General features: G+C 46.4%; 1 protein-coding gene across 1 annotated transcript in view; it reads left to right on the top strand.

Annotated features, from left to right (window-relative positions):
- Positions 1-19,770, top strand: part of LOC308373063 (signal-induced proliferation-associated 1-like protein 2) — a gene marked incomplete at both ends in the record, with an annotated part of 64,846 nt that extends 45,076 nt beyond the window's left edge. The window contains 6 exons of the mRNA XM_080848467.1: positions 3,531-3,666; positions 9,772-9,994; positions 12,415-12,546; positions 16,794-16,911; positions 17,252-17,333; positions 19,624-19,770. Of these exons, the coding sequence (XP_080704593.1) occupies positions 3,531-3,666; positions 9,772-9,994; positions 12,415-12,546; positions 16,794-16,911; positions 17,252-17,333; positions 19,624-19,770 (838 nt within the window). The remainder of the gene's footprint in view (positions 1-3,530; positions 3,667-9,771; positions 9,995-12,414; positions 12,547-16,793; positions 16,912-17,251; positions 17,334-19,623) is intronic.
- Between the last annotated feature and the right edge of the window lie 2,735 nt (positions 19,771-22,505).

The raw sequence follows: 22,505 nt of genomic DNA, 5'->3' as shown, positions 1-22,505 counted from the left end.
ACTCAAGGGTTAAAGTCATCATTCAAAAATGTTTAGATGATTTCACAGACTGTGGTTGGTCTAAGTCATTGCGCTATTTGTAGATGGTACTATGCCACTATAGCACTGGCTGTATTATTTTTAATGTAGATTAAAGAATTCATAATAACAGGCTGAATTATACAGGATTTAAGTCAAAGCTGTCTTACATTGCACTCCTTTATGTAGCCCTTGCATGTAGCTCCACAAACTTAACTCAGACGCAGGCTCGGTCACATCTCTCCTGCTCTTTACCTGGGCACATGGCACAAGGCCTGATTGAAGTGGACAGGTATGTTCCAAATCAGCTCCATCGGTCTGCAGGCGGCCCGCACGGGGCTCCTGTCACTAGAGCTCATCGATCGGCCTGCTGACGCTCGTTCCCCAGCCGCCCCGCTCCCCATCTCCCCATCTCTCCAGCTCCTGCTCCTGCATCCGCTGCCTGTCCACACCGTGCTTCAGGAAGCAGCCTCCTTTTCTGACGCCTAACGTCTGTTTTAAAATAGTCTCGGTGTTAAACGGGCTCGGTGTGCGTGTGTTAGGACCAGCTGATACCTCGGGGAAACGCCATTAGGAGCAGGGTAGTGGGTAATGAGTTGATTGAATGGTTCTTGAATGGTGTTGGTGACAAAATGGTAGCCTGGGGTGGAACAGTATGTGTGTTTTTTATGTGTTTGTTCAAGTGTGTGTGTGTGTGTGTGTGTGTGTGTGTGTGTGTTTGTTCAAGTGTGTGTGTGCTCTTTGTGTTTGTGAGCGTGTCATGTGTTTTAGTGCTTATTTGTTTGTGTGTGTGTGTGTGTGTGTGTGTGTGTGTGTGTGTGTGTGTGTGTGTGTGTGTGTGTGTGTGTGTGTAAGAGAGTGAGAGAAAAACATATAAGACCTTCTTCAAGCTCTGAATAATCTATTTTAGGGGTTGAAATGACCTTTTAACTACCTGTTTGATGGATAGCTCTGGTTTGTTTTCCGTCTTAATGTTGTAAAAAGCCAACTAATGTTGTTAACCGCCCTATCTCCACTGTTTGTTCATCTGAGTGTTTCTTTGAAATCCTCTTACGTAACCTAGTCTCTTGATAAATGCTCCAATGTTGTTCCAATATTGTTCCCTGCTCAAGCTGATTTCCCCTTCTACATTCTCAGTGTTTTTCATCACTCTCTGCTCAATTAAGTACTGAACATTTATGAGCTCTGCTAACCAATTCTTTTAATGCTTTTGTTCCTATTTTGTCTGCTTTTGTTCTTTTGTTGTTGTTGCCTTCGTTTGGCTTCTGTGACGTCTGCTACAGTGGAGCTGAGAGTTTGCTAGCTTTTCTCCTAAAGACCCTAGGCGAGCGCTCCAGGTACACAGTGTCACCCTCTTGGCATTTGCCAGCCTGCCCCCTTTGATAACCCCACCTGACCCCAACCTCCTTCTCTCCGATCCCCGAAGCCACAGTGTCTGGCTTGCTCATCACAGCTGCTAGCCATGCCTGGGGGTGAAGGGCTTCCCAGCATGCACCAGTGATTCGCTTGTTTTGACATCCCCCTTGTATAGCTAAACCCCCACCCCTGCCATCACCACCACACCCAATGCCTTTCACAGGTCCCTCTTCAGCTTGTTTTGTTGTAAACCCTCTGACACAACCCATCGCACTCTTAGGGAAACAAATAGTGACGTGCATGCACACACATTCGCTCTCTCTCTCTCTCATACACACACGTATACACACACACACACACACACATGTACCCTCAGGCTATCTGACGAGGCCAGCAGGTCATGCTCTCTGGCAGTGGTAGTACGAGACATAGTGGTGGTAGCAGCATAAACTCAAGGGAGGCTTTTCTGAGTGTGGAGTACTATTGCTGAAAGCTATGACATTAAGGAATGATCACAAGAGCTAAAGGAAACGTGTCATATGGCGACATCTATAGCTATAGTACACCTGTCACTGACACATTACAGGGAATAGTATGAAACGCTTTCTCTCTCTTGCTCTCTCTTTCTCTCTCTCTCTCTCTCTCTCTCTCTCTCTCTCTCTCTCTCTCTCTCTCTCAATTTCAATTTCAATTTCAAATGGCTTTATTGGCATGAATGTGCAATACATTGTTGCCAAAGCACTCAATACAACAATATTAACAGCAGATAACAGCAACATTAGTGATAATACTGATAACAACACACACACACACACACACACACACACACACACATACACACACATACACACACACTCACACACACACACACACACACACACACACACACACACAGAGATCAGCATTAAGGGAAAGAAAAAAAAAAAAATAATAATAATGATAAAAGATAAAAGTAAATGAATAAATAAAACAAAACAAGGAAGTAAATACATAACCAGAAAATTATGTCTCGTGGCTGTCATGACAAGCTTTTACGTATTTCGCAGATACATATATTAAATCTGGGTGTTCACCCAATATATATTTAATTTTTTTATTTTTGTCAAGTTGATTAAAATTTGGGATTATATTTTCAAATTTTGGGAAGAAGACTGATCTAATTGGTTCAAATTTTTTACAATTTATAAGGAAATGTTCTTCGTTTTCAACTTGTGTGCAGTATTCGCACAACCTCTCCTCCTCTCTCTCTCTCTCTTCTATCTCTGTTTCTTTCTTTCTGCCTGTGGTTTTTGTAGCGCCCTGCCAGGTACTACCTCCACAGAGTGAGGATGCGGTCGTGTTTAGTAACAACTATCTCTCGTCCTCTATTCTTAATTGTAATTCTACACTCATTCTTAACTCTACTCTCATCTGACATTTAACAGTCCTCAACAGTCAATATATCTGTTTGCCTGGACCATATCAGGAGTATGAACTAATGAGATACCCTTGTAGCCAAATAGCATAGGCTATCAAAAACCACGAAAGTCATTGTCATGTAGCCAAGCCGTGACTGTCATTAATGACCGGCCTTTGAGAGGTGTAGTCTAGCCATCCATGTGTAGCACAAGCACTCCCGACCTCCATGTGCCTCCTGTACTAGTTTTACCTAGTGATCAACCTCCTCATTCAGTCCTTCTGTCTGCACCTTGTTCTCACGCAACCTCTCAAGAACCGTGTTTCCTCTCCTCTCCTCTCCCTCTCCTCTCCTCTCCTCTCCTCTCCCTCTCCCTCTCCCTCTCCCTCTCCCTCTCCCTCTCCTCTCCTCTCCTCTCCTCTCCCTCTCCCTCTCCCTCTCCCTCTCCCTCTCCTTTCCTTGTGTTCTACTTTCCCTCACTCCCTCCGGGTTCCTCACTCACACTAAACATGGCTGACACAGCATGGAGGCTTGTGGGTGAGGTGCTCAAACGCTGCGGCTGCTCTTCCTCCTGCTCCTCTAATTCCAGCTTGACTCCGTGCCCCCCACCCCATCCGATGCACCCTAAAGCCTCACTCTTCTCCCAAAGAGATGCTGCCTGTGTCCTCCTGATACAGCCCAAACAGATGGGTGACAGCTGCACCCCCAGTGCTTTGCCTGCTCCTGACCCCCCCACCCATGCTCTGTGTGTCCCTCGCAGGCAGATGTACGCAGCCGAGCAGGCCAGCAGGCGGGAATGCGAGCGGACTGGGAAGCTGCAGCCGGGCATGTCCAAAGAGGAGTACCTGAAGATGATGCAGCTGGACAGCCCGCCTGGCGAGGACGGACAGAGGAAGGTGAGCGTTGGCCCCAACCTTGGGTTTTAATTTACACCTGTTCTGACTCTATATCCACACAGCATCCTCCGAGGCTGAGGATGTGGTGCATCGCCTGATGGTAGGGCCTTCGCCAAGTACACGACGGGCACGCACAGCACGAAGGGGCACCACAAAATAAACACGTACAAATATATTTACAATACCAAACAATAAAGCGTATGTTCCTTCTTCAAATACTGGAAGATTAGCCTACACAATGTATGCATACAAGACAAGACATGAAATCACAAAGCTTGTTAGAAAGATATTGTAAGCTGAATTTAATGGTACCAGCCTAATCTAGGAGCAAAATACGAAATTCAAGTGAGTGTGTGGACACCACTCCATGACGTTTAGAGCAAATGTTAATGGAGGTTCTCTTGTAGCATCAGGTTCATCACTTCAACTATGTCCCAACCATACACAGTAATATTGGTCCTCTCGTAAGGTACAAATATTAGAATGTAGTCTTAACTAAAGTGACACATACTTCATCAAGCTGGCTAAATTTTTTTTTAATTGAATTCTTAATAACAGATTCAGAGCAAAATATGTTATTCACAACTTCAACTGAAAAAAGATCATATTTTTATTTGCTTTTTGTTGCACACATACTCTATTTGTGACTTGTTTTTGTGTGATTGGTTTATATTAATTATGTGAAGAGCTTGACATTATTATTGATAAATATTATTATAATAATGTTTATTTAATTATTCTTGGGGGGCACCACAGAGTAATTCTGCTTAGGGCAGCCAGCTGACCTGCTGATGGCAGAGACAAAAACACATTCAGATACCTGCTGAGGCTGTGTGGCTGGAAACATGTCTCAATTATCTGATTGCCCCAGATAAGTGTGTGTGTGTGTGTGTGTGTGTGTGTGTGTGTGTGTGTGTGTGTGTGTGTGTGTGTGTGTGTGTGTGTGTGTGTGTGTGTGTGCGTGTATGTGTGTGTGCAAACACAGATAGATAGCGTCGCTGTGTGTGTGTGTGTGTGTGTGTGTGTGTGTGTGTGTGTGTGCGTGCAAACACAGATAGATAGCGTCGCTGTGAGCTATGTGTGTGCATGGCACTGACCACGGACCCCGAATCCTCAAGCACATGTCTGATAGCCTCAGCACACAGAACAGACATCTGCAGCTTATCAGCTGGTCTTCTGATCTCCACTGCAACATGGGCTTACTTTTCTCCTCTCCACTCTCCTCCACACAAAGAGAAAACAAACACAGGGACCTTCTCTACTGCGGGGTGGATGGGAGTTTGCTCAGTCTGGATGTCATGGATTAAAGTGGGGGAAGTTGGAACAGGTTGCGTCTGTGTTTGATGTCCCCAGACTCCCTGCACCCCCCTCCCTCCCTTTTCATTTTTCCTCCTGGCGACATGGGTAATTACGTTCCACGCCCCCCACCGCCCCAACCCTCCCCTGTCCATTATCTTTCAGGAAGGGACAGCAGACCTGTACAATGGGCTATTTTTAGCCAGTGTGTAATGTGCTACTGCATCCCAGCCTTCAACAGAAGAGCGAAGAGGAGAGGAGAGGAGAGGAGAATAGAAGAGAGGAGAAGAGAGGAGAGGAGAGGAGAGGAGAGGAGAGGAGAGGAGAGGAGAAGAGAGGAGAGGAGAAGAGAGGAGAAGAGAGGAGAGGACAGGAGAGGAGAGGAGGGGAGGGGAGGGGAGAAGAGAGGAGAGGAGAGGAGAGGAGAGGAGAGGAGAGGAGAGGAGAGGAGAGGAGAGGAGAGGAGAGGAGAGGAGAGAAGAGAAGAGAAGAGAAGAGAAGAGAAGAGAAGAGAAGAGAAGAGAAGAGAAGAGAAGAGAAGAGAGGAGAGGAGAGGAGAGGAGAAGAGAGGAGAGGAGAGGAGAGGCCCTGTGTGAACCACAGTGTGTGGATCAGGGAGAGGGCGGTGCTTCTCCGTGTCTTGCCGTTGTCCGCTCCAGGGCCTCAGGGCCACGCTGCTCTTAAGTTTATGAATGCAAAGAGGAGTGTGCATGACAGCAGCCGTGAACCCCTTAGAGCAGTTATGCTTGCTCTCTCGGCTATCCCTCTTTCCCCTATTTTTATTTTATTTCATTTATTTGTGTGTGTGTGTGTGTGTGTGTGTGTGTGTGTGTTTTTGTGTATAGTTTTACGGTTCATATATATTGTCATGTATTCCATGCAGGAGGTTGGCAGTGCATTGGGGAAAGTGATGTTGGGTCAAGTGGGTGTGTGTGTGGGTGTAGAGACGGCCCAGAGATGGGAGGGGATGAGCCTGTGCCGAGGCTGGTGGCCCACTTCTGCGGCGGTTCCTTCAGCACACCTGTTTGTCTGCCTGCATACTTTGTGGTCACTCCTTGGCTTCGCCACGGGCAATCTGCACGTCTGGCCAACACTAACACTCCCAGATGCACTGGACTGGTCCTCTGCCCCCTAGCCTCTGTCCGTGTCTGTCTCTGTCTAGGAGGGGCTGATGGCTGAGGTGTTCTGGGCGGTGATGAGGCATGGCTTTAAGGTCACAGTTAGAAGTGTGGTCCTAGCGTGGAATCACTGGGAATGGGCGACCCATAGAGCTTTAGCCTGACGGAGCGCTGGGAATGAGCGACCCATAGAGCTTTAGCCTGACGGAGCGCTGGGAATGGGCGACCCATAGAGCTTTAGTCTGACGTTACAGAGGAGCGCTGGATATGAGCGACCCATAGAGCTTTAGCCTGACGGAGCGCTGGGAATGGGCGACCCATAGAGCTTTAGTCTGACGTTACAGAGGAGCGCTGGATATGAGCGACCCATAGAGCTTTAGCCTGACGGAGCGCTGGGAATGGGCGACCCATAGAGCTTTAGCCTGACAGTACAGAGGAGCGCTGGGAAATCTATTCCATATGTGAGTTTCTATTGATGGGATCTTTCGAGCCGTGGCCTGAATTCCAGCTGGGGCCTCTGTGAATGAGAAGACTGTGATGTCTGTGGACATGTGTGTGATTGTTCATGGTAGCGGGCGTGCTGCTGCTGCTGTCGTCTCCTGTGTGTGTGCGTGTGTGTCTGTGCGTCTGTGTGTGTGTGTGTGTGTGTGTGTGTGTGTGTGTGTGTGTATCTGGGTGTCTGAGTGTGTGTGTGTGTCTGGGTGTCTGAGTGTGTGTGTATGCGTGTGTCTGTGTGAGTGGGTGTGTATGCGTGTATCTTAGTCTGTGTGTGTGTGTGTGTGTGTGTGTGTGTGTGTGTGTGTGTGTGTGTGTGTGTGTGTGTGTGTGTGTGTGTGTGTGTGTGTGGCTCCACTGAGAAGGAGATGTAATGGGAAGCGGTCAGTGCAGACTCTCTCAGATTTAGCTGGAACTTCCTCTTGGCACTGCAGCAGAGGACCCGACACCAGACTGCTTCTGCCCGCTAGAGACTCCATGGGCTCGTTTGATTTACACTGACAATTGTCAGCGACTCTTGACAAGACAGTGTAACGACTGAATAGTTCTTTCAGAAGCACCGTTTACCGTTAACTCAACTTAGCTAAACTCATTCAGAAGTGGCATCGTTTCCCAAATATAACTCTCCCCAGCCAACAACAATCAGCCAACATCTCCTTTAAAAATCTATCTGCTATCTACTGCCTGTGTTTTTGTGTATTCTGTCTCAAACTGACACGGGTTGTTTGGCGATGACAGGCAAAATATTTTTGATTTGAAACTCTTTACCTTGAGAAAAGCTGGCTGAGATGGAGTGAAGGGAAAGAAAAACACTTATCCACTCCAACAGTTGAGCTGGAAACAAGCAATCTTTATCTAGGGATAAGCAGGCAGGGCCCAGGGGAGCCACTGAGAGAGGGCTTGAATGTATGACCTCAGAGAGAGAGACGGAGAGAGAGAGAGAGAGAGGATGAGAGCGAGAGAGAAATAGAGGCTGCTGTGTAAAATTGAAAATTGTTTTCATTTGCCAGTTCCTCACTCAGGAAAAAATGTGAAAACCGGCTCTTGCATGCGGCGTGAGTGCTTGCATAAATGCATGTACTTGATGGTATATTTGCATCTGTTTGTTTGTGTTTATATGTTTTTGTGTATAGCTGTATGGTTCATATATAGTGTAATGTATTCCATGCAGAAGGTTTGCAGGGGTTGTATGTTTGGTGGCTGGGATCATGCTTTTTTTATAGGTCTGTTTGTGGTTGTTTTTATGCCGAGAGGACATATGGAGTTTAAATCTTATTAACTTGGCATATGGAAAACAGCAGAGAAACCATCCTGACCAATGACAACCAATGACATTGGCACCTCGATGATGGGACTGACGATGATGCAATTCAATGGCCTATGAATTTGCTGGGAAAACTCTGTAGGTGTCCTGACGGTCTGCCTCTGATGTCCTGGAGGCTACATCTTACATAAGATGGTTGTGGTTTTGGATCCCCTTTGGCCTGCAGCGGGCGTAATCCCACCAATATAGTGTGATTAAACAGGGTGGGATGAAGCAAGGCTCCTGTGGCTTCTCCAGACTCATCTAAAAGCCCTCGGCTCCCATTGTTGGCAGAGACGCACAATGAACAATCCACTCCAGTGGCCTTCCTCCGCAGTCGGAGCAGACGGCATTTAGCCTCAGCTGGATGTTGCCTTCGGGTGCCCACATAGACACACACACACACACACGCACACACACACACACACACACACAAAGCCATTCCCACCAAACAAACCCGGCCCTGGCCCTATTGACCCGCCATTGCCCTCCTGACCCAGTGTCACCTCAATAGGAGGTATTCTCCGAACAAGACCTTTCAGTGAATGCAGCCGGCTACGCCACCACCACACGCCGCGTCTGCATTTGCGGCCCACTGAAAGGACTCATCCCGGCACGCTACGTTGCTCTGAGTGGCCCCATGCTCTGTTGCGTGTGGCACGGCGTGTTCTAGCGTTCCGTTGGGAAGTGCAGTGCAGTGCGCTAAATCACCTGCGGGGGCCCTTGCTACTGGCCCATCAGGCCATATATGGTGGCGCCTCTTGTCTGTGGCTCCGGTGGAAGGAACATCAGGCCCTCGTTTCTGAATGGCACACAGCTGCACGAGGAGTGGGAGATGCGGTTTATTTATAGTGTTCCGGGCTGTGTGTAAATGGGGCTTTCATCGGAGTTCCCATGCCTTCTTTTGAAACGTCTGCTACCGTGAGGTCACATCCTGCTTCATACACATGCTGAGTAGACCACCATCTACTTCTGATGTGTGCTTGTGTGTGTGTGTGTTTGTTTGTGAGAGTACGAATCAGGAAAAGCTAAAGGCAAAGAGAGAAATGTGTTTATAATCCTTCAAAATCCACATAGCACGCAAGTGTGTTCTGCCATGTCAGAGAGAGAGAGAGAGAGAGAGAATGAGAGAGAATGAGAGAATGACTGACAAAGCTCTAAAGAAAAACCTCTTAATACTCCTTCAATATCCATACTGCACGCAACTGCAGTATATCAAAAGCTTTTGCATGCTCTCTCATTCTCTCTCCTCTCCTCTAGCAGATTTTGTCGTGTCAGCTGCTTGTTTAAGCCCCTTCCCCACCTCCTCCATCTTCTTCAGTGATTTACAACCATGTGCTTCCTGTAGTAGGCGTCCAGTGCACCAGAGGCTCACGCCTGCGGGGCTGAGTCCAGTGTGGCTCAACTAGTGAACACAGGGCCAGTGACCCGGGCCTTCCTCTGATGGTGGTGGAGAATTAGATCAGACATAACTCACTGCCTAATACCCCCCTCCCCACCTACCCAGACCCATGTCCCAGAGGCCTGCCTGCCCTGCAACGGCTGCCTCCTCACCCCAGCACACACCGCAGCACACCTCACCAAAGCATGTGCATGCATACTCGTATACAAACACGCACACACACACACACACATACACACACACACACACACACACACACACACACACACACACACACACATACTGCACACACACACATGCACACAAACAGATACATACAGAAAACTGCTTCTTCTTCATGTCAGTCAAAAACAGCCTTCCAAAATATAAATATATATACAAAATATAAATAGGGGGAAAAAAACTATGACGGGAGCATCAAATGAATAACTATAATTCATAATCAGTCTCTCTTTCTCTCTCCCTCTTTCTTTCCCTCCCTCTCTCCTCAGTCCTCTGCTTCAGGTACCCTGTCCCCGCGGCGCTCGCTCTACCGCACACTGTCCGATGAGAGCGTGTGCAGCAGCAACAGGAAGGGCTCGTCCTACTCCAGCTCGCGCAGCTCAATGCTGGACCAGGCACTGCCCAGCGACATCCTCTTCAGCTCCACGCAGCCCTACCACAGCACTCTGCCCCCCAGGATGGGCATCAACCCGCCCAGTACCAACCTCAGGAGTGAGTCCCTCACCACAGTCTACAAGCTAACGCAGGTTTAATACTGGTGGCCTCCATTACTGGTGCACTCAACACACTCAACAGATGTACTGGTTGTTTTTGCATGAAGCAAGTGCGCTAATGTCATGGTAGAAAGAATGCATGTTTCGAGTCAAGAGATGAGCCAGGATTGAGTCTTCTCTGGGACGGTAGCCATGTTTGTGTCACCTCAAGGGATCTAGCCAGGTTTGCATCTACCTTGACTGGCATATTGAATTTAGCTTCTAGATCAATGTAGTTAAGTGATTGATGGTTAGTAAATTGGCCTGTCGAAATCGCCTAGCAATCTGTCAATAGCAGGGTTGAATGTTGAAGGTTGAAGACCTTGTGTTCACTTGAAATGTATCTTGATTAGATGAATGCACAGGTCACTTTGTGTGAACACACGTGTTCAGGACATTCAACAAAGACTACACAGGATATTGTGTTTTGCAGCTCATCATGTGCATCTTTTCAGACTCAAGCGCCATACGTACATGTTCAGACATGAATGTTAAGTCATTAGGACATGAGGAAGTGCGAAGTTGACACGTGCCATGCCTGTGCGTTTCCGTGACTACCGTAATTAGCATCTCACCCTGCCACACCTACGCACGCGCCAGAGCTCTCCACCAGAGGAGGTGCCGACACGCTAGCATCACCAGTGTCAGTGGCACGTACCCAAGCAGCTTTGCTCGGCTGCGACAATAATTAAAAGCCGCGGAGGAAACGCCATCGTGTTTGTCGTCCACCATCACGTCCCCCCAGTGAGTGTGAAGCAGACACCTGTCACTGCTGGCCTGTTTAACTGCCAGAGCAGAATGAATTTTGGATGCGCTGAAAGAGCCAAGCAGGGTCTGTGACCGAAATCGTCATACCAATGTGTCACGACCCCGTGACTTTGAACAGTCTGTTATATAGAACATAGGAAAATCGATCTTCATCTAAAGTAGCGGAAAAATATCCTGTTACATTTTATAGATCTGGATGTCAGAGTGCCATTTGTCATATGTCAAAAAACTGCAGCCTCAGGTTTATGATATGTGATGTAATGTAATGAGTACTTTGTAAGGCTTGCTGGATCACATATTATATCAGAATACATCTTGGCAGATCTAAAGATATTGAACACTAGATCATTGCACAGGAATGGTGTTTCATCAGATGTGAAGGCAGAAATAGACATCCCTTGCAGTGTTGTTGAATGCAGAAAAGATGCTCTTTCAGAACTGAATTTGGAAAAAGTGCTGTGGTATACTAGGAAAATATTTTCCTCTCCTGTCCTCTCTCTTTCTCCCTCCCCAACTCCCTCTCTCTCTCTCTCCCTCTCTCTCTCAAATGTTGGTGAATCTCCTGGTGTCTCTGATGCCCAACTGTCCTCCTCAGTTTGTTGGCTGTGCCTGTGAGCTGTGTAAAAGAGAGGAGATTGATTTTGAAAGCCCCTCCGTCCTCCCCTCTCCTGTAGCCATCATCCTTGATGGAAGCCTGATTGCTGCTGACAGCTTGTTTAGTGGCCGTTTTCACTCTTTCCCCTACTCTCCCTGGCTGGCTTTTTACCCTCCTCTGACCAAAGAGAACTTGGGCAATTTTGGGCATGCAGGGGGAAGCGAATTGGTGGTGGGGAGCAAAAACCTCACCTGAAATGTCAGTCCAGGCTCACAGCACGCTCACTTAAAAGGCTCTTAAGGTTATCCAGCAACACAGTGAGAGATGGAGCAGGAGAGAAAGAAGGCACGAGAGGGAGGGAGGGAGGGAGGGAGGGAGGGAGGGAGGCAAGCAATGTTGAAGATAACAGGAAAGATGCTTTCATTTTAAACCGGTGTAAACTTTCGACTCCTATCACTCACTCACACACACACACAACACACACACACACACACACACACACACACACACACACACACACACACACACAGGGAGATAAACAACAGATACATATTCAGACACTGGAAGGTCCCTTTTTATCTTCTTCTTTGTGAGGCAGTTACCTTCCCCAGCGTAAATATGAGATTGCTGAGGCAGGCAAGAGGTAGAGCCATCTTACTCAAAGCACTTTGACACACGCATGCTCTCACACACACACACACACACACACACACACACACATCTCATGGGACAGAGGAGAGATTTTAAATTGACATGCGCAACATTTTGTAATTTATTGAAGCACCACAATGATTTCTCCTGGGTGTTGGGGTAACTGAACTGTCAAGAACACCTTGTCCACTTTATTCTGATGAGGCTTACCCTCTACATTTCTCCGCCTTTGTCAAATAGGATTCCAAAGCAGTGACATTAGATCATACGCTATGACAACATTTTGTGAAGCCATCGTCACTGAAGCAGGGCCACCATAGCAGAGTAGTGAGTCTGATCCAAGTCTCACCTATCTGTCCCTGTAGATGAGTTCTGGTACTCCGACGGTTCCCTCGCCGACCGCGCCAAATTCACAGACCCTGGACTCATGCCCCTCCCAGACACGGCCTCCGACCTGGACTGGACACACCTGGTCGATGCGGCGCGAGCCTTCGAAGGTACGTTACTTAACAACCCCATCCATCTTGGTCCGCCCTCATGCTACTGCGTTTGTGGGTTTGTGTGTCAGACCAGACATCCTGTTCTGCGGTATGGTGCGAAAGGAAACAAAAAATCTAAAAACGACACAAGGCTTTTGCTTTTAAAAAGGATAAGTGTCCATTTTTTTGGCTGGGATACACAGGCAATTTTCACACCATAAACCCAGCAAGACGCCACTCAGGAAGAGAGCGCTAACCACCGCTGCCTGCAATTAAGCACTCAGCCGCCAGTTGTGGGTAATTGCTGGCCCTCCAGTGCTTCTAGCTATTAGCATGTGAAAGCTTGGAGCAGGATGGATGGAGGGGTGTGTGTGTGTGTGTGTGTGTGTGTGTGTGTGTGTGTGTGTGTGTGTGTGTGTGTGTGTCTGTGTGTGTGTGTGTGTGTGTGTGTGTGTGTGTGTGTGTGTGTGTGTGTGTGTGTGTGCGAGAGAGTGAGTGAGTGAGTGAGTGTCAGGGAGACCGTTCCAGATATGAATTTGTAAAATGTCCATTATCAGTTTTTAACGTCATTACGTATTATATCCATTTGACCCTCTCTCTCTCTTTTAGTAAGTGTTGCTTCTTTTAGGTTGAGGCTGGACCCGTTGATGAAATCTGATTGAATTGAATTTATGCTCATGAAGATGACTGGTGAATGTTCTATGTAAAATGTTGTATTCATTTGAGAGACTTTTCTGTTGTCTGGTAGAGGGACCAGGTCTTGCTTCTAGGAGTACACACATCAATATACCTTTGGTATTTGTGTTGAGGTCTGTTTTTAAAGATTTATAATCAATTCCAATTGTATGTAAGGCGTGCATATCCAAATGCAGTGTGGCTAAGGGCATATACGTTCATTGTAGGTCACACCAGAGAAAAGAAAAACATTCAGTCAGTGTAAGCCTTGCAAGTCCATGTCCTCTGTAAGCACTTAAAAGCATGCATGCATCTTTGAGAGCTATTGAGATCTCACAATTACAGTGAGTTAATGATTCAGCTGAACACTGAAGGAATTGCCTCCGAGTAGCACACTAGTAGACGCTAGCAGCACATGCTGAAAAATAACAGCAGTGTTCTTCTGCAGTTAAATGCTCCCCAATGCGCTGTGCGTTATTGTTTTTAATCCCATAGTCACCCAACAGATCAGTACCATGTGTGAGCTGTAGCAGAGCTACAAGAGCTGATGATTCTGTGGAAAGAGAGAGAGAGAGAGAGAGAGAGAGAGAGACTAAAAGAGAGTGAGGGGTGAGAAGAAAGAGTGCTGGAAAGCAGGCAGTGAAGAGAGGAAAGCTGTGTCTTTAGCTGATCGGTCACGTTAGTGCTAATCTACTAATCGCCACTGCAAACTAGTCTGCTTTCACACCATTAAAGGATATGGGCATGATGGTCTAAGAGCTTTTTCTGTCACGCCTTAAATCTCTCCTTCTCCAGCACACTCAACCTTTCTTATCTTGCTCTCGCTCTCTCTCTCTCTCTCTCTCTCTCTTCGTTTCTTTCTTTCTTTCTTTGTCTCTCTCTCTCTCAGGGGGGGTATGAATTCATAATGTACAGTGTGACGTTGGAAAACTGTGAATATAGATTAATACAAGAAACACGTCCATTAACCCTTTGTTCAATAAAGCTTTTAATGGATCCCTGCTAGAAAGCCACTGCTGAGCTTTGCAGCCTTATTCACTAAGTCACTCTCTTTCCCTTTCTCTCTCTCTCTCTCACACACACACACACGCACACACACGAAGAAACACACACTAAAGGTGCAGTTGTGTTTCTGTGGCTGACAAAGCAATGAATCTTCCAGATCAAGAGTTCAAGCCTTTTTGAGAGTTGGCTCAGTTAGCGCATTAATTTGCTGTGCTGTGATGCCAAGATGGCTCTGAATGAAACCATCTGTTAACTTGACTGCATTGCATTTGAAGAACACTTATACAAAACAAAGACCTACAGGCCAATCACGTAGACTTTCACTGCTAGATGAGTTGTGCTCTGTAAATCACCTGTCTAACAAAGTACACCTAGAATCCCCTGAGTCCTCTTTGGGTGTTGGCTTCCTTGCTTGCTGGTTTGTTTGTTAGCTCTTGTTGGTGTCTTGAAACATGTGGCCTGGATGGATACCATCTGTATTTGCACACAAGCACAACTCGCGAGACACACACACACACACATGCACACACACACACACATGACCTTTGATTGTCAAGATAGCACAAGTGGTAGGCTGAGGCTTCCATGAATAATACACGCTCGCCTAAATCTCTTTCCGTGTTGCCCTGCATCTAGCCCACGGCTGTCTTTTAACACTGCTCAGAAATCAGAAGGGTTGGATGCTACAGAGCCTGTAATTGGGTGCTGGGCGATCGCCTCTCACGGCAACCACATTGCCATGCCAGCAGCCCAGGGAGTGATGAGTTTAGTGCGTGCGCTAATGCCCCCTCAGAAGGAGCTCTCCCCATCGCCACGCACACTGGTGTGTGTGTGTGTGTGTGTGTGTGTGTGTGTGTGTGTGTGTGTGTGTGTGTGTGTGTGTGTGTGTGTGTGTGTGTGTGTGTGTGTGTGTGTGTGTGTGTGTGTGGTGTGTGTGGTGTGTGTGTGGTGTATGTGTGTGATTGTGCGGTGTGCCTGAGAAGCTGGAGTGCCTGAGTAGCTCTGTGGTGTTTATAAATATTTGGACTGTATTGCCTTTTGACTGGGTCAGGATTGTTGAGCATTCTGCTCAGCCAAGCAGACGCAGTCGCCTTGTCATTCTCGTGGAAGGAATTCCAAAGAAATGGCGAAGCACACCACGCAGCTCGGACAAAACAGAGAGTAGGCAGGGCGGGCAGAGAGAGGGTGCTGAAGGGGGAATGGCTACTACAGCCTCTCTGCTGCGTGCCTGTGTGGAGCACCCACCTCTCATGCTGCCATTTGGCTGTGCAGAAAGCAGAATAAAAAGGCTCAAAATAAACAGCATCAGGGGGGGTAGAGTATGTTAAGTTCATATCAGCAGTTCAGTTGTGACCTCTTCAAGCAAGCATAGAATAATCATGACATCTCGTCAGGCAAAGTGTTTTCTTTTTTTCAAGTTTAAACATTGACGAAGAAGAACACGCCAGCAGTTTGTGATCTATTTGTAGTGGATGGCATATGGCATATCAAATTATAGAGGACTGACACTATTTGGCAGTGCTTCTTTTGGCTGCTTGATGTTCATGTACTTGTCCTTTTGATCATCACAGCATTGTAAACTCAAACAAATTTACCATGATTCCATGATGTACCAGAGGTTGGATTTGAACATATAAAAAAGTGATGCTACTTCTCCCAAAAAATAAATGTATAGAGACAAAGTAGACCTCAGCCGGCAGTCTAAACCCCGTCGTTGGCTGCTTCAGTCCTCACAGTCCCTTCACTGTTCCTGGGTTGTCGCCTAGAGACGGCTAGATCGCCTCTCAGTGCAGCCGAACTCCCAAGAAAAGAGCTTTGTCGTTGTGAGCTGAGGCTTAGTGTGACGTCGCATTAAAAAATGTCAAAATACCTCCCATCGTGTAGCAATCAAGGCATTTTTCTCCTCGCCCACTGGCATGGCGCCAGCTCTGCTTTTTAGTTTCTGAGTAGATTTGAGTATTTCGGGGGGGTAAATGAAATGAGAGATTTGCCTTAGTCTTTCACGCCGTACACGGGGAGCCGTCATGTCTGGCAGTAAAAGGTTTTTCTGGTCAGTGGCATTGTTCCAGCAGCTGGTTTTCCTCCTGATTTCTATTGAGATAATTGAGCTGCAACCCTCACCTCTCCCAGCCATCCAACCGCTTGATATTACCACATGGAGATATTTCACCTATTTCATCATACTGCCTTTGTGTTTCGCTGGGCTACTCTTTGACATGAACCTGAAAGGGGGGCGACTCCAGCCAGGAGCCTGTCAGTTGCCAAACGACAGCTGTAACGCCAGAGCCACTTTAGAACGCTCCATTCACGTGTCTGTTCTGAGCTTGTATGACAAGACGTACTATTGAGCTAAGTTGGATGGATCCAGGTTGACATTTTTGGAACTGGAGATTAGTTTTAAAGTAAAACTAAAAAAGAACTCTCGAATTGTGTGTGTGTGCGTGTGTGACATAATTGTAGTTGCTATCTAATAATGTAGACACTAATAATAACCTGAGATGAAGTCATGGCGTAATATATATGTGGGACTGTTTGTGTGTTTTCCGTGATCTGATTGGCTGACGTGCTGTGGCTCCTCCCTGCAGACCAGCGTGTGGCCTCCTTCTGCACCATGACTGACATGCAGCGGGCCGAGGCCCTCCAGATCTCCCAGGAGCTCACCAGGAGGGTGGCCGCCGCAGAGGGAGCCGCACGCCAGGCAGGGTATGGCAATGGAGCAACCTCGCTCTCTATCTATCCATCCATCCATCTATCCATCCATCTATGTATCTATCTATCTATCTCTCTTTATTTTTGTTTCCCTCCCTCTCTCTCCAAATCTTCCTCTGTCTCATCAATGCCATGATGAGCAAGAGCAATCTGCTGTTGGTTTTTTGTTTTTTAAATACTCAATGTGCAATTCAACCTGAACATCAATTCTCATCTCTTTCCCTCCCTCTCTGTCCCTTTCTCTCCCCATCCCTCCCTCTGTGTCCCTTTCTCTCCCCATCCCTCCCTCTGTGTCCCTTTCTCTCCCCATCCCTCCCTCTGTCTCTCTCTTCAGGAATACATCTCCTGCCACACTGACAGGCAAAGTCAACCAGCTGGAGGTGATTCTGAGGCAACTGCAGTACGACCTGAGAAAGGTAACATTTTCAACCCATACACACTCACACATACACACACATACACACACAGCAGATTTACTCACACACACACACACACACTGATCAGGCCATGTTCCCTCTCCCCGTGGTGTTTTACACCTGTCCCTGCATCCCATTTATGCCACAACCACTTAGTTTCCAGTCTGTCACACACAGGTGGGTGTGAGCTGTAGGAAAGACTTTACAATGGCAGACCATTTGGAGGAAAAGGGCACAAACAGGAAGGCATGACGGCAACAATGCTCAAAGGCTTGTTTACCATTATGGGCACCCCAGTGTGACAAACAGAATCTGTAGACGTCAATCTTATTTTCAGCTTCCCATTTTTTATTTTCTGACGCATGGCTTTAATGTGACGTAAAAGTTAAATACAGAACAAGTAAATCCTTACACCCTTAAATTAAATTGTGTGAGTATATTTTATATACCAGTACTCATATCTATATATCTATACTACAGAGTAAATTGATCTAATCTTATACATTTATACATACTACACAAAGATTTTCATTTGTTCATAGTAGTGATGTCAATTAAATCATGTTAGACATTTACAGTATTTTGGGTACTAAAAACACATTGGGCCCTATCTTGCACCCAGCGCAATTGACATTGTCACCGACGCATGTATCATTCCTATCTTGCACCCGGCACACAGCGCGTTTTTCCCTCCAGAGGCGCGCTTCGAAATGAACTTGCGTCGACATGGGCGGAACAGAGAAGGCGTTTCTCTGGCGCAAGTGGTATTTTGCAGTTTCAAAACAACGACGTGCGCCGTGCGCCATTGACCACAAAAAAGCTGGTCTAATGTCAGAGGCGCAACGTCTAAAGTCTGTAACGCGTATTCAGAACGCTATTTTAAGGGCGCATGTGCTTGCCCGCATAGTATACGACCTATAGGCTACACTTTACTTCTGTCGTCTTCACGAGAGATTTACACCAATTGTTTGGCAAGCCATATATAATTACAAGTAAAATAAAGTATTTACCACATGAGGAAATCATTGTGATATCCGTATCCAAGACATAGGCATACATCTAGCGTACACAATTGACCCAAATGATTCAGGTTAATTGAAGCTGCGTGACATTTGATTTATTGTATGGCTTTGTTGCATTTATTTAATGCCAGTATTATTATAAATCTTGTAAACTCATCTCTGTGTATGTGGACTTTATTTATGTACCTTGGGTTTGGTCAGCTGGTGCACTGGCTTGGGTGCCGATTTCCATGCCCCCAAATCCCTGCACGCTCTCAGGCGTGAGGGTAGACGTGGCGATGTCCTCTGCTGCCGTCAGATCCTGGGTCGAGGCAGATCCACCTCCCGTGAAGCCACGAGAACGTGTGTTACCTTCCAGCTTGGATGTCCCACGTGTCCGGACGTCATTATAGCGTTTTCGGCAACGTTTTCGGGTGCCCCGTTGCAGAAACAATCACGGCAATATCTTGACATGCTTGCTTGACTTTGCTTACTTTTGGAGGGTTTCTCGCATCCCCATATATATCTATCTCCCGGCTTTTTACAAAGCCATACAATAAATCAAATGTCACGCAGCTTCAATTAACCTGAATCATTTGGGTCAATGTGTAGGCTACGCTAGATGTATGCCTATTTTTAAAATATCTTGGATATGGATATCACAATGATTTCCTCAAGTGGTAAATACTTTATTTTCCTTGTAATTATATATGGCTTGCCAAAAAATTGGTGTAAATCTCACGTCGGTCTCCTCGGCTGTGAACTTTTCCGGTCTTCCACCAAGTAATTCCGCCATCAAAATAACAAGCCGCTATGGACTATGCGCTCCTCGCTCTTAAAGGGAATGTGAGATGACGCTCGGATTGGTTTATTGCATATTACGCCCAAACCACACCTATGGCTGAGTAACCTCCTTTGGACCAACCCTTTTGACACTTGCGCTGGACGCAAGTGTGTTTTTTCCGCCGTTAAAATAGCAACTGCGCCATAGAGCCGCCCACACAGCTACTTGCGCTTGGCGCCGTCCTACTTGCGTTTCTGATCGGCAAGATAGGGCCCATAATGTGTGTCTGGTTTTCAAACAGCATCTTACTTGCACCAAAATGCATGTTGGCACACATGGCACAGACAAAAGAAGGAGACCACAGGAATCAGCTTACACTGAACCTGTCCTAGTCCCAGTTAGCCATTTAGCCAGTTAACTACCGGTATTGAGCCATGAAGGTGAGGACAGGTTTTGAGTGGATGTGTATGTGCTCATGTGTTTCTGTGGCTCTCTGGCTCAACAGGAGAAGGAGGACAAGGCCATCCTTCAGGAGGAGGTGCAGCACCTGAGGCAGGACAACATGCGTCTGCAGGAGGAGAGCCAGACGGCCTCCGCCCAGCTGAGGAAGTTCACCGAGTGGTTCTTCAACACCATCGACAAGAAGCCCTGAGCCACAACACCCCCGACCCCCAACCATCCCCCCCAGTACAAGACAGAGGAACCTTATGAGAGAAACGTAGAAAGAATCCTTGCAAGCATAGACACCCTCATCCCTTTTCTAGAGAGAAGGCCTCTAGGCCAGAGTGGGGTACCACTGGCCATCGACTTAAACGCCCCACCCCCGCCCTCCCAAACACAAACACCACCATCATTGTACAGGAGGAACTGTCTGCCCAGAGAGAGCTTGAGATGTGCTGAGGGGTGTGTGTGTGTGTGTGTCTGTGTCTGAACGCTTTTGTCTGTGCGTGTTTGTGTGTGTCTGCCCCTCTTGGGACAAATCATGGAGGAAAACCCCATTGCTTGAATTGCCCCTCCTGCCATGGAATGTATGAAGCAGTTCCCCTTCCCCTCCCAGCATTGTGAAGCTGGTGTATAAGGGAGCCATGGTTCCTGCAAGCATGCGTTCATACACATGTACATTCACAGACATACACACTGATAAATACCGACCGACCGACCGACCGACACACACACACACACACACACACACACACACACACACACACACTCATACTCATAAAACAATGAATGCAGAGCACAGAAAAGGAATGGTAAGCAAGCAGATGGAATGTACTGGAGACGATAAAGGGGTACTTAGTTTCTGCTGGCTGTCAAAGGAATGATCATATAGAAGAAATGTTCAAAGCACATTGGGAAAGGAATTAAAAAAAATGAATGTAACTCATCCAAGACCTACCTTTGCGGGACATCTCGATTCCAGTTCCCCATGTTATCCTCTCAAAAGTTTAATTTTAGGTGTCCTCTTCTCTTCAACAGAACATTGTACAATAGAATCATTGGCAGTTAACGTTATTGTTAAAAAGGTAATAGGTGCGCTCTCCATAGCCGGCGTTTCATATATATATTTTAAATATATATGAATTACATCTGTGTTGTTTTTTCGTCAGATAGTTTCTATCCACTGTCGCCATGTCCTAGCAATAAAACGTGGTCGTAGCAGAACTGTATAGCCTAAAGGTTAGCACAAAACAAATGTGAGTTCCTGTCAAGTTTCGCTCGTATTTATTTTACCAAGAGGAGACTGTGCCTAAAAAAAGACTAAAAAATCAGTATATGAATTGTTTTCTGCTTTTTTTGTTTTTATTTTATTTTTTTTGTTTCTTGTTCTTTTCAACACTTGCCTTGTCCGTGGCTCGCTGAACCCAGTGTGTGTCTGTGTGTGTATGTGTGTGTGTGTGTGTGTGTGTGTGTGTGTGTGTGTGTGTGTGTGTGTGTGTGTGCAAGCGTCTGCGTCTGCGTGTCTGTGTGTGTGTGTGTGTGTGTCTGCAAGAACCTGGTCTTATGCAGTCATTTCCACAGCGAACCACCACTCACAATGCCAAAATGTGTCGATCTGTTGTACAGAAACTCCGATGAAGTGTCTTGTATTTAACACTATTATTTAAGCTTATTTAACCTCAAATTGTTTATTTTATTAAAAAAAAAGAAAAAAAAAGAAATTGTTTTGTTTTTGATTTTCTGCACTAAAAGGAGCAGCTCTGTCTAGGCCGTGTTGTGCGTAGCGTGCCGGAGCTACATTAAACATAGATCTATATAAAAGGAGTTCTTTTTTTCCATTCCAACATTTGGACGCTGCTAGAATACAGTCTGTTGTTTGTATGCTTTTACAAATGTCTTTCTCTGTAAAATTGTTTCATTTAAGATGGGACGTTGGGTTGCTTTTTTTAAATAAATGTAGTATGTAAAATATGTGTTGAATGTAATGTCGTGTTCATTTTGTTTCTTTGTAGCGTATAAGGTCAGGGTACAGTTAATAGGCACCTATCTGAATTCAAAGGGTTATGATTGGGATCGTGCTGTGCCTGACTCATTGGTCCATCCCAGCATCCTGCCTCAGCCTCAGCCATTGACTGGCTCTGCAATGTTACAGCCATTTACTCAACTCAGTGGGCATGATGGAAATGTGGTTGCCATGGGTGTTGTTGCCATGGATGCAGCCTATTCAATGTAGTGCCCATGAGAGACCCTTGAAGGAGGGGAGGAAAAATTGTTTGGTTGGATTGATGCGAACTGTGAAAAGAAAAAACACAGTACATCCATAGTCAAACATGAACTGTTGTTTACCCGCAGGGTAGTTCAAATCAAGAGTCTCTCCAATTTTACATTATGTTTCTGGTTTGTTCCAGAACTCTAAACATCAGTGTAGAACATTGCAGTTGAGAATGATTTGCCCAGCCTAATTATTAACGGCACAACAATGTCCAATTGAAACACACTTAAATCGGACCCACTCAAAACTTGAATGGAACACAGACAAGAGTGCACTTGAGATGAAGACACAACAAGGTCAATATAACTTCTACTTCTTTGTAACCAAATAAATAAAAATGAATTGGTGTCCTAAACCTAACTTATAAGCTCTCCCTCACCTGATACAAATGCTTCTCTTACACACCTTTTTTGTGTAGTTTCAGTATGGAGAACACTCTCAGACAGAGCGGATTCCAGCTTCACCCCTCACCATTCCTATTCTGCCATTCCAGGGTGATATACTCATGGCAGACCGCCTTTGGTCAGAGCTGGAAGTGCTGAAAACACGTTTCTCTAACGCCATCATAGATCACTGCACAGAAACAGACAAACTAGCTTCTCACTAGCAGACACACGCCGTAAATCCGTCTCCGTTTCGAAACTCCTGTTACAACATCAGAGGAGACCGGTGGA

This window comes from Sprattus sprattus (genome assembly GCF_963457725.1).
Source record: "Sprattus sprattus genome assembly, chromosome: 12".
NCBI classification, from domain to species: domain Eukaryota; kingdom Metazoa; phylum Chordata; class Actinopteri; order Clupeiformes; family Clupeidae; genus Sprattus; species Sprattus sprattus.
Note: the sequence above shows the minus strand (reverse complement) of the source record. Positions and strands in the feature narration are given on the sequence as shown.